Below are 18765 nucleotides of genomic sequence, written 5' to 3' on the forward strand. Positions count from 1 at the left end.
TCATCTCTGCTCTGGGCTGTGGCACTGGTTCAGCTGAGGGCCATGGGACGCGGCCTTTCTTTTGCTGTTGGTCTCGGGGGACACAAACGTCTTCCTATAGCAGCTGCCTGACGTTGAGAGTGCTTGGAGGGGCTCAGTCTGGCAGGGACCCTGTGGGCTTTGCTGATGCTGCAAGAGCCTGTGCAGATAGAACTTGCCCTTCTCTCCTGCCCTCTTGCTGCCTGGGGACAGGTCTGATGCTGCAGGGAGCAGCCCAAGGTGCCTGGAGCACAGCTCACCACCGCCCCCCGGGGACACACGTGTCATGTTGGCACTTGGATGCTGTGGCAGGGGCATTGCTGGGCACTCTTCTGCCACCAGCTCTTACCAGCTTCCATGTGTTTTCCTGCAGGGTAGTCAGCAGCTGTGCTCAGTGCCGTGGGTCTGGAGCGTCCAGCCCTGGGGGAATGCCAGCGACTTGGGGGTGCAGTTTGGGTGCATGTAAGTGCCACACGCTGGCAGTGACCCTGGGAGGTGCCAGGCTGTGGAGAGGGAGATGTCACATAGTGAACATGGGATGAATGAAGGGGCTGTGCAGTGGCCCGTGGCCAGTGCGCATCTGGTGGCCACAGAGCCTCCTTTGTGCCAGCTCTTGCTGTGCTCCCTGCCCTGCTCCCTGCTTTCTGCCTGGGCTAGCACCAGATTCTTATGGAGATCAGAGTTCTACATGGAAAATCAGGAGCGGCTGAGCACCTACTGCCTGTGAACTTCTCCTCCTCACTGCACTTTCTCCTCTGGATGCCCTTGGTGCACCCATCCCTGGGTGATGTGAGCTGTGCTGAAGACTTTGTCTTGTCCCTGTTCCCACCAGCCCGGGCTCCCAGGAGCCGTTTCGGTACAGTGCTTGCTGGCATACACATGGTGGGGGTTCCCGGCAGGGTGGCACTGTGCCCACGACTGATCGATGGCTGCAGCCCCAGTGACAACCTTTATTTTTCAGTGGCATTTTTTCCTCTCTCCTGGCTCCTGCCCTTGGTGCTGTGATTGAGCGTGTCTGTGCCAGCAGGACAATGGACGTGGTCTCTCTCTGTGAGGATAGCACAGAGCTGCAGGATGGGCTGTGAGCTCCTCACCACCACCATCAAGTACAGAGCAGCTCTTTCAAGGTTTGATCTGGTTCCTATAGAAACTGGAGGTTGCTCCTGCCTGGCACTGGTGCCAGCAGCCAGTGGTACCTCTGGGGAGCAGGGCAGTCGGGGATGGGGGAAGCAGGGTACGGCACAAGCCTCTGTGCTGCTGCTGCATTTCCATGTGTCTTGTGTTCCACTCTGCTTCCTCACTCCGCTCCTGCTGTTCTGTGAGGCCATGCTGAGTCCCACCAGGGCTCAATGTACCCTCCAGCCATGTAGGGCTCTCCAGACCCCATGGGACCCTGGGCTGGATGTGCTGCTTGTCCTCTGTGGGACAACTGGTCTTGATCTCTTCACCAAAGATCACCACTGGAGGAGTCTGGAAACCTGAGAGAATGTCCTGGGGGCACCTGGTTAATGCCCTGGGGGAGAATAGCCCAGGGCTGGTGGGTTCCATCAGCACCTGAGCCTCGAGGGTCTGGGCTGCTCTCCCACTGCCTGGCACTGTGGGCTGGTAGGTGGCTGAGGTGCTGGTGCCATTTGTCCCCCCTGGTGCTGGAGCAGCTCCTCTCCCTCCTGGCAGCGATGGACAGCAGGCTGCGGACCTGGTGCACCCCTCTGCCTCTCCTGCCCACCTTTGCGGCTGCTCCGGAAGGATGACCGCAGGCCTCTGCAAATACCTCATCCCTGGAGCAGGGGCCAAGCTTCGGCCATGGCTCGGATCCAGAGCAGCTCGGGGGAGCTCTGCCCTGTGCCCTCCTCTGCACCTGGCGCAGGTGCTCAAACACACAGCTTCGTGCTGCCCAGGCGCCTGGGGCTGGTTCTGCCCTGGGGGGAAAAGAGGACCCAAAGAGCCAAGGATGAGCCCTGCTGGGTGTGTTGTCCCCTTGTAGCACATGGCAGCCAAGCAGCTCTGCTGAGCCACAGCATCCCTGGCCAAGCCGGCAGCAGGAGGCTCTTCCCACTGCCCTTGTGCTGCTGCCGGGTTTGCTCATCCTGGCAGCGAGTCGGCGGCGCTCCCGCCAGCACCAAGTGCTGGTGAGAGGAGCTGCGGGATGGGCCTCGTGGCTTTCCACTGTGCCTGAAGATGGCGGGGAGGTCCTGGGGGAATGTGACAACACCGTGTTCCTGTTTTCACCCCCTTCCTACCTGCCCGCTGGCAAGATACTGGCTCCCGTGGGACCTGTCTGGATGGGTGCAATGGGAATGGCTTGAACTGCTTCCATGCTGGGGAGCTGAGCACGGGATCCCTGCATCAGGCTCTTGCGATGCCCAGGTGGGTACCAAGGCTCTTGCTATGGTGTGGCCTCATGCTGGCTGAAGGGAGGGAAAGGGTTGAACCCTGCCCCACCACTGTGTTGCTCCTTGGTGATGCCAAGGGCTGAGGGTCCCCATAGTGTGGTTTGCAGAGACCACCAAGCCCCAAGGATGGGGCACCGTGGATGACCACTGGGCTTTGCCCAGGGAGCGGCCTTTGTTTGCAGGGATAAGCTGGATGTGGCCTGTGGGTCCCCATGCCGTTGCCTGCTCCATATCAGGCTCCTGATGAGAGCTACCATTCTCTGGGCATGGGGGATGCAGGACCCACTGCTGGCTGTGGGGTTGGATGTTGTCCCACAGCATATGCCTGCTAACAGTGGGGAGAGGATGGGGCAGAGCTGGTGCCCCAGCCCCTTCTGGCTGCTGACAGCCCCTCTGAAGCCCACATGTGGCCCCACAGCACTGTGCAGGGGGAGGGATGGGGCACAGTGGGGATGCTGCAGAGCCCCTGCTTTGGGGATGGAGAGCAGGAGGGTACCAAGGGCCACCCCTCGGAGGGGAGCGGGCTCCACCAGCCCCCTGCTCCCTGCCTTGCCCCTGCCGCCTGCCCTTGTGCTGGCATCCCGGGCAGGGGCCTGGCAAGGCGCGGCGGGGCTGGCTGGGGGCCGGGCCGCTCCCCCGCTCCCCGCTAGCAGCAGAGGAGTTAAAAACTCAGCCCTTGTGATGAATATTTAACAGCAGAGCACAGGCTGGAGCCGAGGATTCCTCCGGGCTGGCTGGGCGCTGGCAGCGCTGCCTGCCCGGGCGCACTGCGCAGGAGGAGGAGGAGGAGGACGGGCTGCTGGGGTCCCCGCTGCCGTTGCCATGGGCACGCAGGGGATGGGGATAACTTTTCTGACTTTGCCTCTCGTCATGCAAGCAGCCGCGGGAGGTGAGATGAGATGAGACGAGACGAGACGCGCTGCCCCGCTCCCGCCGCGCCTGGGGTAGCTGAGGGGATGGTGGGTCCCATGGTGAGAGATGATGGGGGTCCTGGGCTGCGGGGCTGGGGTGCACTGGTGCCAACCCATTTATTCCTTTCCCTTTGCCATGTGCTGGGGGGCTGGGTGCTGGGGGACCTGGTCTGCTCCAGGAGCTGCCTCCTGGCCTCCCAGCACCCTTCTCCCCACTGGTGCATGTCCCCACTGTGCTGCTGGGCTTGGGAGGTCTCAGCCCACCCAGGGCTACCTGTTCTGCTAGGGGAGTCTGGGCCGGGGTCCCGTTTGAGGCATTAGGGTGTTGGGCTTCAGCTTGTCCACCCCACAGACCTGCGTCACCTCAGGGCTGCTGTCCTGGGGCCGAGGCGCCGGGTGCTCACCTGCATCTGGGCCAGGCTTGGCAGCAGACAGCGCTCCTTTGGTTCCTGCCAGAGGATGCTCGAGGTCAGGCAAGGGCTGGTGGGTGCGGATTCGAGCATCGCAAAGGAGTTTGGCTTTGCCTCGGCAGGGAGGAGTGCTTGAGGTCCCTGCCCTGGGGACCCTCTGAGTCCTGCTCCGTCCCGCTCCCAGCAATCCTGTGGGTTTGGTGTGTCCCGTGCTGCCATAGCAAGGAATTGGATGTGTTGCTGCAGGCTGGCACTATGAGCAGCATAGGTGGAGGCAGGCAGGGCTACTTTCATCCTGCTGGTCCAAGCAGTCACGGCTGGCATGGGAGCATAGCTCATCTCACCTGCAGCAGCCTGCTGGCATGGCCCCATGGCATCTGTGGGGACCGCTCATGTAGGCTGGCCCTGGGCAGCAGTGGGTTGCTCTGTGCCTCCTGTGAGGAGCAGGACAGGGAGCTGAGGACGGAAGGGGTGTGCTCCTTGGTTCCCATTGCAGAGCTGATGGCTCTGGGTGGCTGTGCAGACAGCAGGAGCAGGGCTCTGTCTTCCCTGGCATCCTCGGCATCCCCATGTCTGCTGTGCCGGCACTTGGCATCAAGTGCACAGTCCCTGTAGCCGCTCTGAGCGCAGGCACAGCACTGGTGGGAGTTCAGCAGCTCCAGCTGAGGTGGCCCTGAGCGATGGGGCGAGCTTTAAGTCCCCGCAGCGTGGGCACAGGCCTCTCCATCAGCCCCCAGCAACCGCCTTCTGCTGCCAGCCCACCCCAGGAGCCGCGGGAAGAGCGGTGGAGGCTGCAGCAGTGCCTTCAGCTCCCCACTCACCCAGGGGAAGGGGATGTGTGGTGAGGGGCTGCCTTGGCTCCCCAGGGTGCACAAGGGGGGATGCTCCCACAGCAGCTGGGGATGGAGCCCCATGAGCGGTGAGGTTTGGCTGCCACAGAGTGGAGTGATGCTGAGGGAGGTTTCCCTGTGGAGCGGTTGGAGGGGGAGGCAGGGAAGGTGTGAAAGCACCAGTGCTAAGAATAACTGGGATGAACACAAGTGCTGGCGGGACCCCTGGCTGCGATGAGGGGTGCTCTTGCCATGGGGGGGCTGGGCACGGCTGTGGGTGGGTTTGGGGAGTGGGTCCTGTCTCCATCACCTGCACTGAGCTCTCCTCTCTCCGCAGGGCAGTGGTGTTATGACTCACAGGACCCCCAGTGCGGTGAGTGGTGCCATGTGCAGGACGGGGGTGTCAGGGCTGTGTGGGATTCAGACCCCTACATCTCCCCACAGCCCCTGGCTGAAGGCACTCTGGGCAGCATCAGTGAGGCTGCAGTGGGGAGCATGGCTTGGAAAAGGGCAGATTCACCCATATCACACCAAGGTGGGATCGATTAGGGGGGCTTCACGTTCAGGTGTGCTGATATAGAGACTGGGGACAAGTTTGAGCCCACTCCAGCCAGGTCTGGGTGCTTCCAGGGCAGCACCAACCTTCCCCCTTCCATCTGCAGCAAGTTAAATCACACATGTAAAACATGCCATTAGCAACCCCATCAAGGCATTGAGGGGGCTGTGGGGCACGGGCCTGGCTGGAGGGGGATAGCTCCGTTTGGGCAGGCAGCAAGTAGGGGAAGGGAAGCATGGCTGGGGGCACTTTGTCTGGAAGCAGGCAAATAGCTTGTAAAAGGTTAATTAAAGATCAACAAGCATTTAATCAGCTGCTACGGCCCAGCTGTTTTATAGCTGCTGGGTTTACACGCCTCGTGCCCAGCGGTTCGTGTGCACCAGCCATGGGCTCTGCTTATCCCTGCCGGAGCAGCACTCCATGCTACCAGCAATCCAACGTCACCACGGGGGTGGCCAGAGCCGATTTCTGCAGGGGAGCAGGGCTAGTGGGAAGCGGCTTGGGCAGCGCAGGGCCGGCCGTGTGCCCGCAGCAGGGCTCTGGGGATCGGTGCCTTAATGAAGGCATCGGGCTATGTGTGGGGCTACCCAACAGCAGCCTGCTGGGGAGCTGGTGCGGTGCCGGCACGGCCAGGCTGCAGCTCCCAGGGTTTCCGGGCAAAAAGCTGCCTGGAGTAAGGAGAGGAGAAGGGAAAGACACAGGGCTGAGCCCAGGGGGCAGGAGGCGGAGATGAGCGTGTGTCTGTGGTTTTGTCTACCCAAGAGGAAGGTTGGTAAATGCAAGAGGTGCACCATAGGGTGCTGCTGGAGGAGCAGCCCCTCCAGACCCTGGTTACAAAAGGCTGCCCAGCCAGAATGTGTGCCAGAGCAGAGGAGCAGTGCTGAGGGGGGATGCTCTGAGCTGCCTCGGGACTGGAGGTGCCGTGGGAAGACAGGACTGGAGGTGTCAGGGGAGTTCCCATTCCGTGGATGGGATGCAGCCCAGTGCCAACACCTTCATCCCAGCACGTGCAGGTCAGGCTGCCCTGGGGCCATAAAGTGAAGGAGCAAGGTGTCAGAGCAGCCACGCTGAAGCAGTGACCAGCAGGGTGGCCGGCTATGTCCCATGCCACAGCTGTGGATCGCAGCAAGTGTCCAGTGCTGCAAGAAGGGAGGATGCTGGGATGATGGGCACAGTGAGCCACACATGCAGTGTGTGGTCTGGCCACGGTGGCAGCCGTGGGGACCATTGCTCATGGCCCCCAGGCAGCACGCTGGGTTTGCAGTGGGTACAGCTGGTTGCTGGCACTGCCAGCTCTTGCCATGGTGACCCCCTACCCTGGCAGCTGCTGATGGGGATCATGCAGTCATGTGGACCCCATGTGGGATTTGCCCCAGGATGAGCTGTGTGGCCAGGATGTGCTGTCACCTGCTACAGCTGGCCAAGGGCAGCACGCATAGGGTAAAATGTGGTAAACAGGTAAAACTCAAACCGTGTGTCCTATGAATGGGCCTCAACTCCTCCATCCCTACTCAGTGGATCCTGCTTGTCCTTCTCTGGCAGGTGCTGTATGGAGCAGTGGGATCCCTCTGCATAGAACAGTTCCCTGCCCAGCCCTGGTGTGAGCCTCAGCCCCAGGGGCTGTGTTTGGCAGCCAGCACAGCCCCACAGGGAGGGTTTGCTTGCAGGGGTGGACAGAAGGGGCTGGAAGAAAAGCCTGCCCTTCACCAGCAGTGTGCCAGGCTAAATATAGCCCTCAGCCCCGTGAGGAAACCCTGCTGCATTATGGATGAGGCTTGCAATAAGCCTCTGCTCATCAACAGGGAGGAAGGCTGGCCAGGCAGGAGGACAGCTCCCATGGGATGCAGGCGAGCACGGCGGGGCTGACCGGGACTGCAGGGCTGGCTGAGGACCCAGCACCCTGTGCCTCGGTGGCTGCCCGTGGTGCCCCTGCTCCTCCTCTGCAGGCCCCAGCCACTGGAAGGAGCTGAAAGCCACGTGCGGCGGCAGCAAGCAGTCCCCTGTGAACATCGACAGGCGCCGGCTGCAGCGGGACAGGGGCCTCGGGGACATCCTCTTCGAAGGCTACGACCAGGCCCCCCCGGGCAAGTGGAGGCTGACAAATGATGGGCACACAGGTACGAGCTGCATGGGGCATCCCCCCCGTCCCAGCTCCTGGCCACAGTCCTGCCTCGGCTCAGTTCCGCCACCGCTCTGGGTGTCCTCTGCCCCTGTGGGTGTGTGTTAGTGCTGGGATGAAGCCTGAGGATGTTGAGTCCAAGTGCGCCAGGGCTGTGCTGCATCCTCACCCCATTCCGCTGCCCTTGCAGTGATGCTGAGCCTGGCGAGTGAGTTGGTCTCTGAGCACATCGCCATCAGCAGCGGGGGCCTCCCCGGCAGGTACCGTGCGCTGCAGCTCCACTTCCACTGGGGCAGCCCAGCTGGGAATGGCTCCGAGCACACTCTCGATGGGTGCCAGCTCCCCATGGAGGTAGGTGAGAAAAAACACTCTCTGGGTTGCCCGAGTCCTTGGTGTGATGGGAAGGTGTGATGCTGGTGGTTGGGAAAGTGTGATCCCAAGGCTGCCGTGCAGGCTCTGGGATGCTGCACTGGCAGGTTTGGCTATGCTCTCATCACTTGTGCTGATGGTAGGATACAGGCAGCTGCTGCACAGGGCACCTGGGTGGTTACAAAGCAGTTGATGCAAGACTCCAAGGTTTTACTTTGTGGTGTGCAGGCCAGGCTGCCTTGCTGGAGGCACTGCATGAGGTTTGGAGGGCTCTGTGCCCCACTGAGTCAGTGGATGCAAGCAGGAGTGTGCAGGAGCGTGCTCTGCCAAGCGTGTTGGGATCCTTCTGGGTGAAAGAGGCTCCGTGCCTCTAAAATATTAATTATCAGCTGGAGGAGAGCAAAACTGACATACCGTGGCTGGTGGGCACCCGGGACTGCTGGCCCCCTTCCCACATCCCTTCAAAGGATGCTCCTTCATTGTGGTGCTTTGATCCTCTGAGCAGCTTCCCCATGGAAGTGCCTGTGGGATCAGGCGGGTTTTTCTGCCCTAGGCTGGCTGAGGGGATCCATGGGCGAGCACCCCTCTGCTGAGGGTCAGCTGGGGGTGGCTGCCCATGCCTGGCCCCTCTGTGCTTTCCCCAGATGCACATTGTGCACATGAACGCCAAGTACCGGACGCTGGCAGAGGCCAAGGGGCATCCCAATGGGCTGGCGGTCCTCGGCTTCTTCTTCCAGGTGGGTCTGCAGCTGCTGGAGGGAGGGGACCCTTTGCTGGGAACAGGCCCCTCAAAGTGTGGCTGGTGGAGCCTTGTATGGCTGCCCCGAGGGAGCAAGAGGGGCAGGAAGGCTGGGCCAAGGCCAGGAGGTGCTGGAGACCCTCAGTGGTGCAAGGTGCCCACCGCTGGCTCCATGCAATGAGAGCTGTGAGCTCTTCTCCATTGCTGCTCCGTGGTGATGTGGGGCTGGCTCTGCCTGCAGATGCTCAGCAACACAATGACCTGGTTCTGCCCTGCCCCAGCCGCTTACTGTCCTCACCCACAGGTCTCCGAAACTCCTAACACCAACTACAACACCATTGTGGCAGGGCTGAGGAACATCTCCCATGCAGGTGAGTCACCTTCTCATTGGGGTAGGGGTGAAAAGGGGAGAACCCCCCTCAGGGATTGCACTGGAGGGGACCTGACAGTCTATGGCACCATCTGGCTGAGGGGAAACTGACGGGGGTGGCCTTGCCGTCCCCACCACGTCCCTGGCATGGCACAGGCTGAGTGCCCACATCTCACCCTGCAGGGGACTCTGTGGATCTGGCCTCCACTTTCCGCCTGAGCACGCTGCTGCCGCGTGCTGGCCGGCTCTCCAGGTACTATCGCTACCAGGGCTCCCTCACCACCCCCGACTGCAGCGAGGTCGTCATCTGGACCGTCTTTGAGGAGCCGGTGGAGATCGGTCGGGAGCAGGTACCAGCGTGCACAGCCCGAGGGGATGGGGCCTCCTGGGTGCCCCCTCTCCTTGCCCTTCCCGACCCCTCAGCACAGGGAAAGTCATCTCTACAATAATGCTCCCGGCAACCAGGCAATTAATTTAATGAGGGTTAAGTAGTGGAGCCATGGCCACATGCCAGGGCGGGGACATCCTGTCCATAGCACTCTGCCACCCAGCCCCAGTATTCAGAGAGCTTTGCAAACCCACTGGGGCTTAGAAGAGGGTCCAGGGTGGATGGATGGATGGATGGATGGATGGATGGATGGATGGATGGATGGATGGATGGATGTTCTCCTCTGCTGCCCAAACATCTCAGCAGATGTATCTCCTTGAGGAAATCATGGCCCAGCTATTCTTTTAAGTGCTCAGTGCAGCCACTGGAACACAATTAGCTCCTTTAAAACTCAAGACCTGATCCTTTTAAGGACCTGGTTCACGTCCTTACCCTGCGGGTCCGGTTTTGGGAGAGCAGTGATGGGTTGCAGGAGGCCCCTGTCTGATGTGGGGCCATGCCATAAGCCCTGTGCACATCAGGGACAGCAGGAAAGGGGCCTCACAAGCAGGCAGGGGCTGGTGCGCCTGGCACAGGGGCTGCCCGCCCGCTCTCCCTGCGCAGCTGCAGGCCTTCGTCAGCACCCTCCACTTCCCGGCCGTCGGCTCCACGCTCCCCAGAATGACCAACAACTTCCGCCCGCCTCAGCCCCTCCACGGCCGCAAGGTCTTCGCCTCCCGGGCAGCCACGGCCAGCGGGGGGTCCCCACACAGAGTCCCCCATCAGCTCCTCTCCCCACTGCTCTTCCTGGCCCTGCTTGGCCCCTCCTTGCCAACCCCATAACGTCTGGGCCAGCCGTTCACCAGCCTCCACACGAGCATCTCCCCGCTGCAGTGGTGACGCCTCTGGTTCATGGGTAGATGGGACAAAACAGCACAAGGAAGCATGCTGGGGCCTTGGCTGGTGAAGGTGTTGCAAACCTGGATCTCTGCAAGCCCAGAACTGCCCTGCAATGCGCCTGGAGCCGGGTGGTGGAGCTGCTGGGAGTGGGATGCTTTAGGCTCTGGAATCAAGCCGAGGTCCTCGCTGACAGCTGTGGGTGCTGCCTCTGTGGCTCTGTGTCTCTTTGGCAACACTGTGCAGGCAGGCACGAGCCTTCCCCTTTCCTCCTTGTGCAATAAATCCCCATGGCCAAATCCTGTCCCTGCACGTGGCTCAGAGTCCTTGTGTTGTGGTCCCTGTGCTGGTGGGACCCTGTTGCTTTCCCAGGAGTGGCTGGCAGAGGGATGGGGGCTGCTCCTGGGGCCACAGCACCCCTCAGTGCCCTGGGGCAGGACACAGGGCACCAATGGCTCTTTCCACAGAGTTAATTTTACGCTGGCACAAATCCCTGTGGCTGCCAGAGCTGCTCCTGTGCTGCCCAGCGAGGCAGGGGGAGAGCCGGGGCCTGAGCGAATGGGGTAGCTCATGATCCAGGCATGTTCCTGTCTCCTGAATTATGGGTGTAAGGTCACAGATCGTTATCTGGGAGCAGATCCCCACACTGTGGTGCCTGCGGGCCCTGTGGGTGCTGGGGCTCTACAAACCCATCCCAGAGCTGCATCTGGGAGCAGCCACCCTGGCCTGTGGAAGGGAGGCAGAGGTGGTGCTGTTGGCAGCTCACAGCATGCAGCCCATGGGCTGCCGGGGGCTGCTGCAGGCTCCTGTCACCGGCACGGTGGTGGCCATCGCCCAGCTCGGTAACTCCCGCCGGGTCCGGCTGGCGCCGGCTGGAAGCAGTACCCTCGCTCAGGGGCCATGTGCTGACCTTTCCTTAAGGACCTCGTTAGTGCCGGGGAGGGCCCTGGCCGCCTGCCCCGCCGTGCTGGGGGCTGAGGCCGGGCAGAGCCAGCGGGCGAGGGACCGTGCTGCCTCCGCGCGCCCGCCCGTGTACCGGCATCACCGGCACCGCCGGCACCGGGCGCGGGACACGCGGCGCCACGGCGGCGGACGGCCGCCAGGGGGAGCTCGCCTCCCGGCTGCGGGCACTGCTGTGCCCGTGTCACTGTCACCCCCGTCCCTGTGCCCTCCGTTTCCTCCCGTGTCCCCCGTGCCCCTTATCCCCCCATGTTCTGGAGCACAAGTCTGATGAGGCGCGGCTGAGGGAGTTGGGGTTGTTAATCTGGAGAAGAGAAGGCTCAGGGCGGACCTCATCGTGCTCCACAACTACCTGAAAGGATGGAGCCAGGATGCAGCTGGTATCTTCTCCCAGGTAACAAGTGATAGGACAAGAGGTAACAGCCTCAGCCTGTGCCAGGAAGGGTTTAGACGGGATATGGAGAACAATTTCTTCACTGAAAGGGTGCTGAGGCGTTGGAACAGGCTGCCCAGGGCAGCGATGGAATCAGTGTCCCTGGAGTGCTCAAAAACAGAAGAGACGAGGCCCTCAGTGCCATGGGTTAGTGGTGGGGTAATGGTTGGACTTGATGATATTAAAGGCCTTTTCCAACCTAGTTCATTTTGTGATTCTGTGTTCCCACTATGTCCTCCATGCTGTCTGTGCCCTCATGTCCCTTCATGTCCCCACTGTGCCCCTGCCCCACTGCACAGCCCAGCCCCTCACACCCACAGGCTGCAGGGCAGCTGCCCCATGAGTCCAGCCTGGGTCCAGCCCAGTGTAGTCACAGGACCAGTGGGTTCAGCTACAGAGCATGGCAGGGCCTGGCCATCCACAGTGATCCCTAAACTGCTGCAGCCTCCCAGGCCAAGGTGTGAGGGGCACCTGGGGCCAGACCTTGCTTGACAGGGGGCTCATTGAAGGCACAAAGCTGTGGCTCTTCAACGGCAGCAGAGGTTGAAGCTCCTGGCGGAGCAGACAGCCCTGTGCTCAGAGTCCCTATTCCTTGGAGGACCCATCCTGCGCAGCCATGGTGCCCCTGGCAGAGGATAGTAGTGGCACTAGGCAGCCAAGCCCCTCTGTACAGCAAAACCACTCCAGGGGCTCAGAACACACCGTGCATCCTCCTGGGTCCCCAGATCTGGGGAGGTGCTGTGCCTTTCATTGGGAATGCTGGGCAGCCTTGGCTGCCTGGAAAAACGACCTGGAGCCATTCCCCAGCCCAACAGCCATCACCGAAATGGGTCTGCAAAGTGTCTTTGCCCACCTCCTGCGCTGCGGGGCAGCGATGCTCTGGGTGCCACTTGTGCCGAGGAAGTGGTGTGTGCTGGGGCTATTCCTGGCTCCCAGCTGCTGTTTGGCCGAAGCGGGCTCTTGGTTTTGGCCAGGCTGTAATTTTAGCAGTGGCTGTTCCTGAGCAGCGCGGCTGTGGTCGGCACAGCTGCCTGCAGAGCCACCGCTCAGCTGGGGACAGTGGTGCATGGCGGCATCCCCTGCGCATGGCTGCCTGCGGTGCCCAAACCATGGCAGAAGTGCTTAAACCTGGTGTTCTTACCCCATGCTGGTGCTGAGGAAGGGGAAAGGGCTTTGCTGGTGCTGGTGGTATTTGCTCAGGGTGGGGAGGCTGCTGGTGAGTGTGGCAGTGGCCAGAGTGCAGGATTCAGCCCCAGGGTGCACCGTGATCTCCCTTCAGTCACCTCACACTGGCTGCAAAAGCCATGGCACTGCCACTGCACACCCTGGCAGGATGTGGAGGGGGAGAAATGTGGCTTGAAGTCCTCCCTAACTGCTTGAGTCAAACCCTTCAGTTCCATCCTGAGGGCCTGGTGAGGACCACAAGGAGCTGCCTCCATCACATCCATCATCCACTACTGCCATCACCTTCTTGTCACCTACCACATAGAGATTTCTTCACATAGGCTAAAAAACCCCATTTTGGGAGTCCTAATGAGGGCTGAAATTTATTGACCATATTTCTCCAGCTAGGCAATACCAGCCTTGTGCTAAGACCCCTCCATCAGCACACCTGCCTGGCAAGACCCGCTTCTTCCTCCTAATGTGAGCAGAAAACAAGGGTGTGTTGGGTCCCCAGACGAGGGCCGAAGCTCTGCTGGGAGTTCTCTTTTATCACCACTTACACACTTCAGATGACAAACACTTTGAAGCAGCTGAGCTGTGTTTATTTTTCAATCGGTTCAGCTTGTTTACAACCTGTTTACAAGCCCAGGGGTTTATCTTTGGGACTGTTTACCTTGGTTTAATACACATCTAAACAGCCTGAAGCGAGGGGTCCGGCCACCCCTCCCCATGCAGCCGCCAGCTGCGTGCCCTGACGGTTGCTGTTTTGCCGGAGCTATGCAAATGCTCTGATCTCCACAAGCAGGGTTGTTCGCTCAGCTCCTGTTTTCGACCACGCCAGCCTCAAACATTTATTTATTTCACTTAATTCCCTTTCAATTGCAGGGCAATAAACCTCAGCCTTAGGCTCTCTGGCTACTCCCAGCTGGGACTGGCAGCTCCCATCCAGAGCTGCCCAGGGGGTGTTTGATGGTGTTTGATGACTCCTAACTTGTACTTTATCATTTATAGCCTGTATTGTTTTCTCATTTACAACCTGTATTTTACTGCTCAGATCTGGAGGAATCTGCCCCATATTGTGAGAGTCTGAAGGCTGCCCCAATGCATCTTGCGGCAGGTTGGACTGAGGGACAAGCCTAAGGGGCTGCCTGGCAGGAGGCAGGGGCTGTTCAGTGTAATTCAGTTAATGAGAGAGGATTTAGGGTGACCTGGCCTGAAATGTGCTCCAGGTTTATACCCGTGTGATGGTGGCACAGGGGAACGAGGCCATGAGCTGAGCAGTGTCAGGGTCAGCCCTGGCTCCGAACCCCACATGACAGCAGTGCCGGGCCTGGATGCACTGGGATCACTGTGTGTGTGTGTGCTTACACGTGCATGTGTGTGCATGCATGTGGACATACCCCACATCAGGCAGGGACCTCTGCCAGGCACGACCCTGCTGGGACCCTCCAGGACACATGACCCCAGGCTGGGGACACGCACCCTGCCCTGGCACACAGCCCCACCAGCCTTGGTGCCATCTCACAGGGGGTCCCTAAACCTCCACCCTGCCAATTCTGGGCAGGTTAAAGCTGCCCCGAAGCCTGTCCGCCCCTGACATGGTGGCAAGGCGAGAACTCAACGAGGGAACAGGGACAAAGGTCTCTGCAGTAAAGAGCCAGCGCTCACAGCAGGGCTCTGCCACGCGGCACTCGCTCCCCTTCACACGTCAGCACCCACTGGAGACGGTTTCGCTTCCTTTTTTTGGGCCCACTTTTGAGTTTCTGATTGGGGACTGGGGCAGGTCAGGAGTAAATTTAGCTGGGGATGCCCCACGCTGCACAGCTGCACGGTGGCAGTGCCGGGGGGGCCAGGAGGGCATCGAGCTGGCGTGGCACAGCCTGGGCTCTGCACAGCCTATGTAGAGCAGGTTGATGCATGACCTATGGAGAAGGTCTGGGTTATGGAGAAGGTGGCTACGTGAGCCGGGGGGTGCTGGGACGGGGTGCAGCAGCCACCAACCACCCCTCCAGGTGCCCCAGGTCGGGCAGGGCAGAGCCCAACAGGTACCACCCAGCCTGGGCACAGCTGCAGAGCCAAAGCAGGGGACTCATTCTGTCCTCACGCTGCCACCCCAGTGGGGTCCGGCTCTGCCCTGCTTCCCACAGCCTGGGCTGGGGCTATTGTTGGCCCCAGCTCTCGCTTTCGGGTTTCAGCCCTGCTCCTCCTGTAGCGGCGGCTGTTGGGGCGGCCGGGCAGGCGGAACGTCCCCATCCCCTCGGGCTGTGCCACGTCGCACTTGGCTCTGCAGATGAGGTGTTTCATCAGCCCCAGGTGCATGCGCTCTGCTCCTGTCACGTCCCCACAGACCCTGAATCCTCCTGGTGTGAGATGCTGGGGCTCGCTGGGGGAAGCACCGGGTGATGGTCAATGCAAAACCAGCAAGCCCAGGCTGGTTTCTGGGGGGAACAAACCCTGGCAAATTGCCCCCCATGGATAGGGTCCAGCATGGCAGCCCCCAAGTGCAAGGTTGTGGGTGCAGGGGCTGCCTTTACCCTACGGCAGGCTTTGGGGACCAGAGCAGAGCTTTGCCCTCTGGGGCTGGGTGTGATGTTTTGGGCATGTGTTGCAAGAGCTCCCATTGCCCCACACTCCTTTGTTCCTTCCCCACATCCCTCCCTCTGGTCTCAGCGATGGGGTCCCTCCAAGCCCAAAGCATCTAAACCACAGGGGGTTATTAAACTCCCTCAAAGGCCTTGCTAAGCCCTTGCCTGTGGGCGCAGATCTTACCGAGCCCTGCTCCCACCATGGCACCTGCTGCATCTCTCTGCCACTAAATAAAGCCTTCCTGAATCATCTCATCTACTAAAATAGATCCCCCTCGTTTAGAGTTAATGGTGAGCTGGGGAAACAGAAAATAAACAACTTTAAAACGGCAGCACAGGAGATGCAGAGAGAGAGCGAGAGCTGCAGCTGCGAAGGGACGTGGGTTTCTGTTTCCCTCAGCAGAAAACCCCACCGATGGTGGCTGCAGGAGCAGGACAACTCTTTTCTTCCCAGGCACCGCTTCTCAGGCCTGGATCAGGCCCCCCATCCCGGTGTGATTCCCAGCAATGGCTCCCCATTTGGCTTGTTATGGATAAAAGCGGGGTTGGGAACCCGCTGTGCTGTGGCAGTGGGGGGAGTATGGGAGCACTGGGGTGGGGGGCACAGATCCATAATTCAGCAGCTTTTCCCCTGCTTATGGAAAGGATTTAGCAAACTCTTTTAATCAATAGTTAATGAGGTTCCATGCCCCTGGAGTCAGATGTGCCAGTGCTAACCCAGACCCAAGCAGAAGCGAGACCCAGCAGGACCTGCCCTAAACTGAGCCTGCAAAAGCTCAGTCTGGTGTCTTGTGAGCAAGGGACAGGCTTTACCCATGGGATGCTGGGATGGATTTCAAGCCCTGTGGAAAGTGTTGCCCTGCTGCCCCCTTCTTGCCAGCTGCCCCCCCACCCCAATGTACCCAATATAGCAGGGTAAAATCTGGCAGCATGGCTGCAGCGGGGGCTCCTGTGTCACCCCATCATTCCCTCCAGCCTCAACCACAGCTTTAGGGTGTGATTCGCCAACTGCTGGAATCGATAATTCGTGAAGCTTGAGCTTTCTCAGTGGGAAATGGAAGCAGGCATCCTTCCTGGCAGCAGGTCTTGCTCCTTGAGGCTTTCTCGGCTGGCACAAACCCAGGCAGCCTCTACTGAGCAAAAGCCCCAGCAGAGCCATGACAAGGATGCTGCAGGCAGGGGTTTGCCAGGGAATAACCTCCCTTGAGCACGGAAAGAGGCTCAGTGCCAGGGCAGAGGAGCTGGTGCCATCTCTGGGTCTGTGTCCCCCAGCGGTGAGTGGGGATGGGTGCTCCAAGGATCTGCACCTCCCAGACCCTTGCTGCAGCCTGGCAGCCCCCCGGACCAACGCTGCCACTGCAGGCTCTTCTGTGCCCAGGAAACTGTCTTAAAGGAGCTTATCTTGACACACAGCAGGACAGACCCTACCGCTGCCCTGCCCACCTTCCTCTAGCTCCAGTGCAAGCTGAGCATCCCACTGCTGGCTCCTTCCCTGGCTGCTGCAGTATGGTCTGGGCATGGCTTTGTTCCATGGGGATGGGGTTTCCTGTGAAAACCCTGAGCCTCGTCTCCTAATACATGGGCAGGGACACTGGGACTGCTTCCATCGGCCCAGTCCCCTGTGCGTGGCAATGAGAAGGGAGCTTGCTCCATGGATGGGGCTGTGCTGTGGCAAGGTCTCCCTTGCCTGGCTGGGGAGAAGGATGAAGGCAGAATAAAGCCAATTGTTTTGGAGCGCAAGGTGCCTCTTGGAACGTCTGGCGGGGTCCAGACCCTGCTGCCAGCTTCCCACCAAAAAGCAGGGGGGAAGGAGGGCTGGGGCAGACCAAGGCTATGTGCCCTTCTGCCCCTTCCATCTGCATCCTGCCAGGACTGCACAGTGCCCAGGGCCCCGCAGGGCTGGCACATGTCCCTGGAGCTGCTCGGGGCTCCTGCGGACGGCTCCTGCTGGGGAGGACAGAATGCCTGGTGCAGTCAGGAAACCCCAACAGCCCGGGAGCGGGTGCAGGGGACAGAAGCAGGGCAGGGGGCAGTGGTTTGGGCATGGGGACACGGGGACAGCATGGAATGGGGAGCTGCTGTCTCCAGTAGCAATAGGAAGGGATGGGGACAGGGATGGGGAAGCTGGTGGAGCAGAGAGCCTCAGGCTGAGACTGCAGACCCAGGGCTGGCTGGAGAACTGCATAACCTGCAGAAATGCAGGCTGGGAAAAGCAGCTTATCAGGGTGAACAGCAGCACCTTCCCATCAGAATAAAGTCTTCTGAAATGCTAAACCACTGTGCTGCCATTGCTGGGATGTCTCCAACAGCACTGGGAGACATGGGGCTCCTTTTGCCAGCAGCAGGACCACTGCTTTGTTCAGGCCACCCACCCTGTCATGTCCATGTGAGCAAGAGATGGACAAAAGAAGCTGAATTCTACTCCAAGTTCCTCTTTGGTATTTTGCTTTCCTGGCAGGTTTGGAGTTGGTGCCGCAGTGCTTGTTCCCTGGGGGGCTCCATTCCCTTAGACATTTTGCTAGAACAACGCAGAGGGAAGAAACTGCCCCTTTGAATCTTGTCTCATAGAGTTTGAGCTTGGCAGAAGATTTTTGGTTTCATTTTGGCTTCGTTCATGATAAACCCTCACGTGGCTGCTGAATGACTGAGTGAAAAAAGAGCATTAAAGAGCTGGAGTGGGCAGCTCCATCAGAGCTTTCTGGGATGGATGGAGGCATCGGGGTGGAAAGGATGGATGGAGATGCTCAGATGGAACTGTTGAGGTGGGAAAGATGGGTGGAGGCATTGAGATGGACAGGGCAGAGGCACTGGGGTGGATGGGACAGATGGACACAGCAGAGAGGACAGCTCTGGAGCCCTGAACACAAGAGAGACGTGGAGCTGTTGGAGAGAGTCCAGAGGAGGCCATGGAGATACTGCGAGAGCTGGAGCAGCTCTGGTCGAGACAGGCTGAGAGCTGGGATCTGGGGAGACCTTATTGTGGCCTTTTGGTACTTAAATGGGGCCTGTAAGAAAGGAGATAAGGCTTTTAGCAGGCCCTGTTGCATTAGGACAAAAGGTAATGGTTTTAAACTAAACGAGGGTAGATTAGACTAGATATGGGGAATACATTTTTAATGATGAGGGTGATGAAACACTGGAACAGGCTGCCCAGAGAGGTTATAGATGCCTCATCCCTGGAAACATTCAAGGCTATGCTGGACGGGGCTTTATTTAAGCAACCTAACTGAGGTGCAGATGTCCCTGCCCATGGCAGGGGTGACTGGATGACCTGTAAAGGTCCCTTCCAACCCAAACCACTTTGTGATTCTATGAGACTCTGTCACCAGAAATGGCTGCAGGGACACGTGCAACCCTGCAGGGCTGCAGGGAAACTTCCTCAGGGCTGTGCCACGCGTTGCTGTGGCACAGGGTGCAAGGGACAGACTGGTGCAAGTGCATGACTGGCACCTACACCGACGTCCCCATCCTTATGGACACAGTCATGACAGAGGAAACAGGGACACAGCCAGGCTGTGGCAAAGGGACGTGGCTGTCCATGGCCCCACCACAAGCCATATGTGCCTGCAAGGGACCTGGCACTCAAAGGCCAGCAGGCAAGGGATGAGAATGGCACAGCCAGGGCCATGTGCTTGCTGCTGGGC

The 18765-nt window shown here is 59.9% G+C and overlaps 1 protein-coding gene across 1 annotated transcript; it reads left to right on the top strand.

Annotated features, from left to right (window-relative positions):
• Positions 1-3233: 3233 nt before the first annotated feature.
• On the top strand, positions 3234-9925 carry LOC308226684 (carbonic anhydrase 15-like; the record flags this gene model as incomplete). Its single annotated transcript, XM_080628619.1, has 8 exons — positions 3234-3300; positions 4900-4935; positions 7065-7235; positions 7428-7588; positions 8251-8343; positions 8650-8716; positions 8899-9065; positions 9707-9925. 8 exons carry the CDS (start codon positions 3234-3236, stop codon positions 9923-9925), a joined length of 981 nt encoding a protein of 326 aa, XP_080484745.1.
• Positions 9926-18765: the final 8840 nt, after the last annotated feature.

This window comes from Psittacula echo (assembly GCF_963264785.1).
Source record: "Psittacula echo genome assembly, chromosome: 13".
Classification (NCBI taxonomy): Eukaryota; Metazoa; Chordata; class Aves; order Psittaciformes; family Psittacidae; genus Psittacula; species Psittacula echo.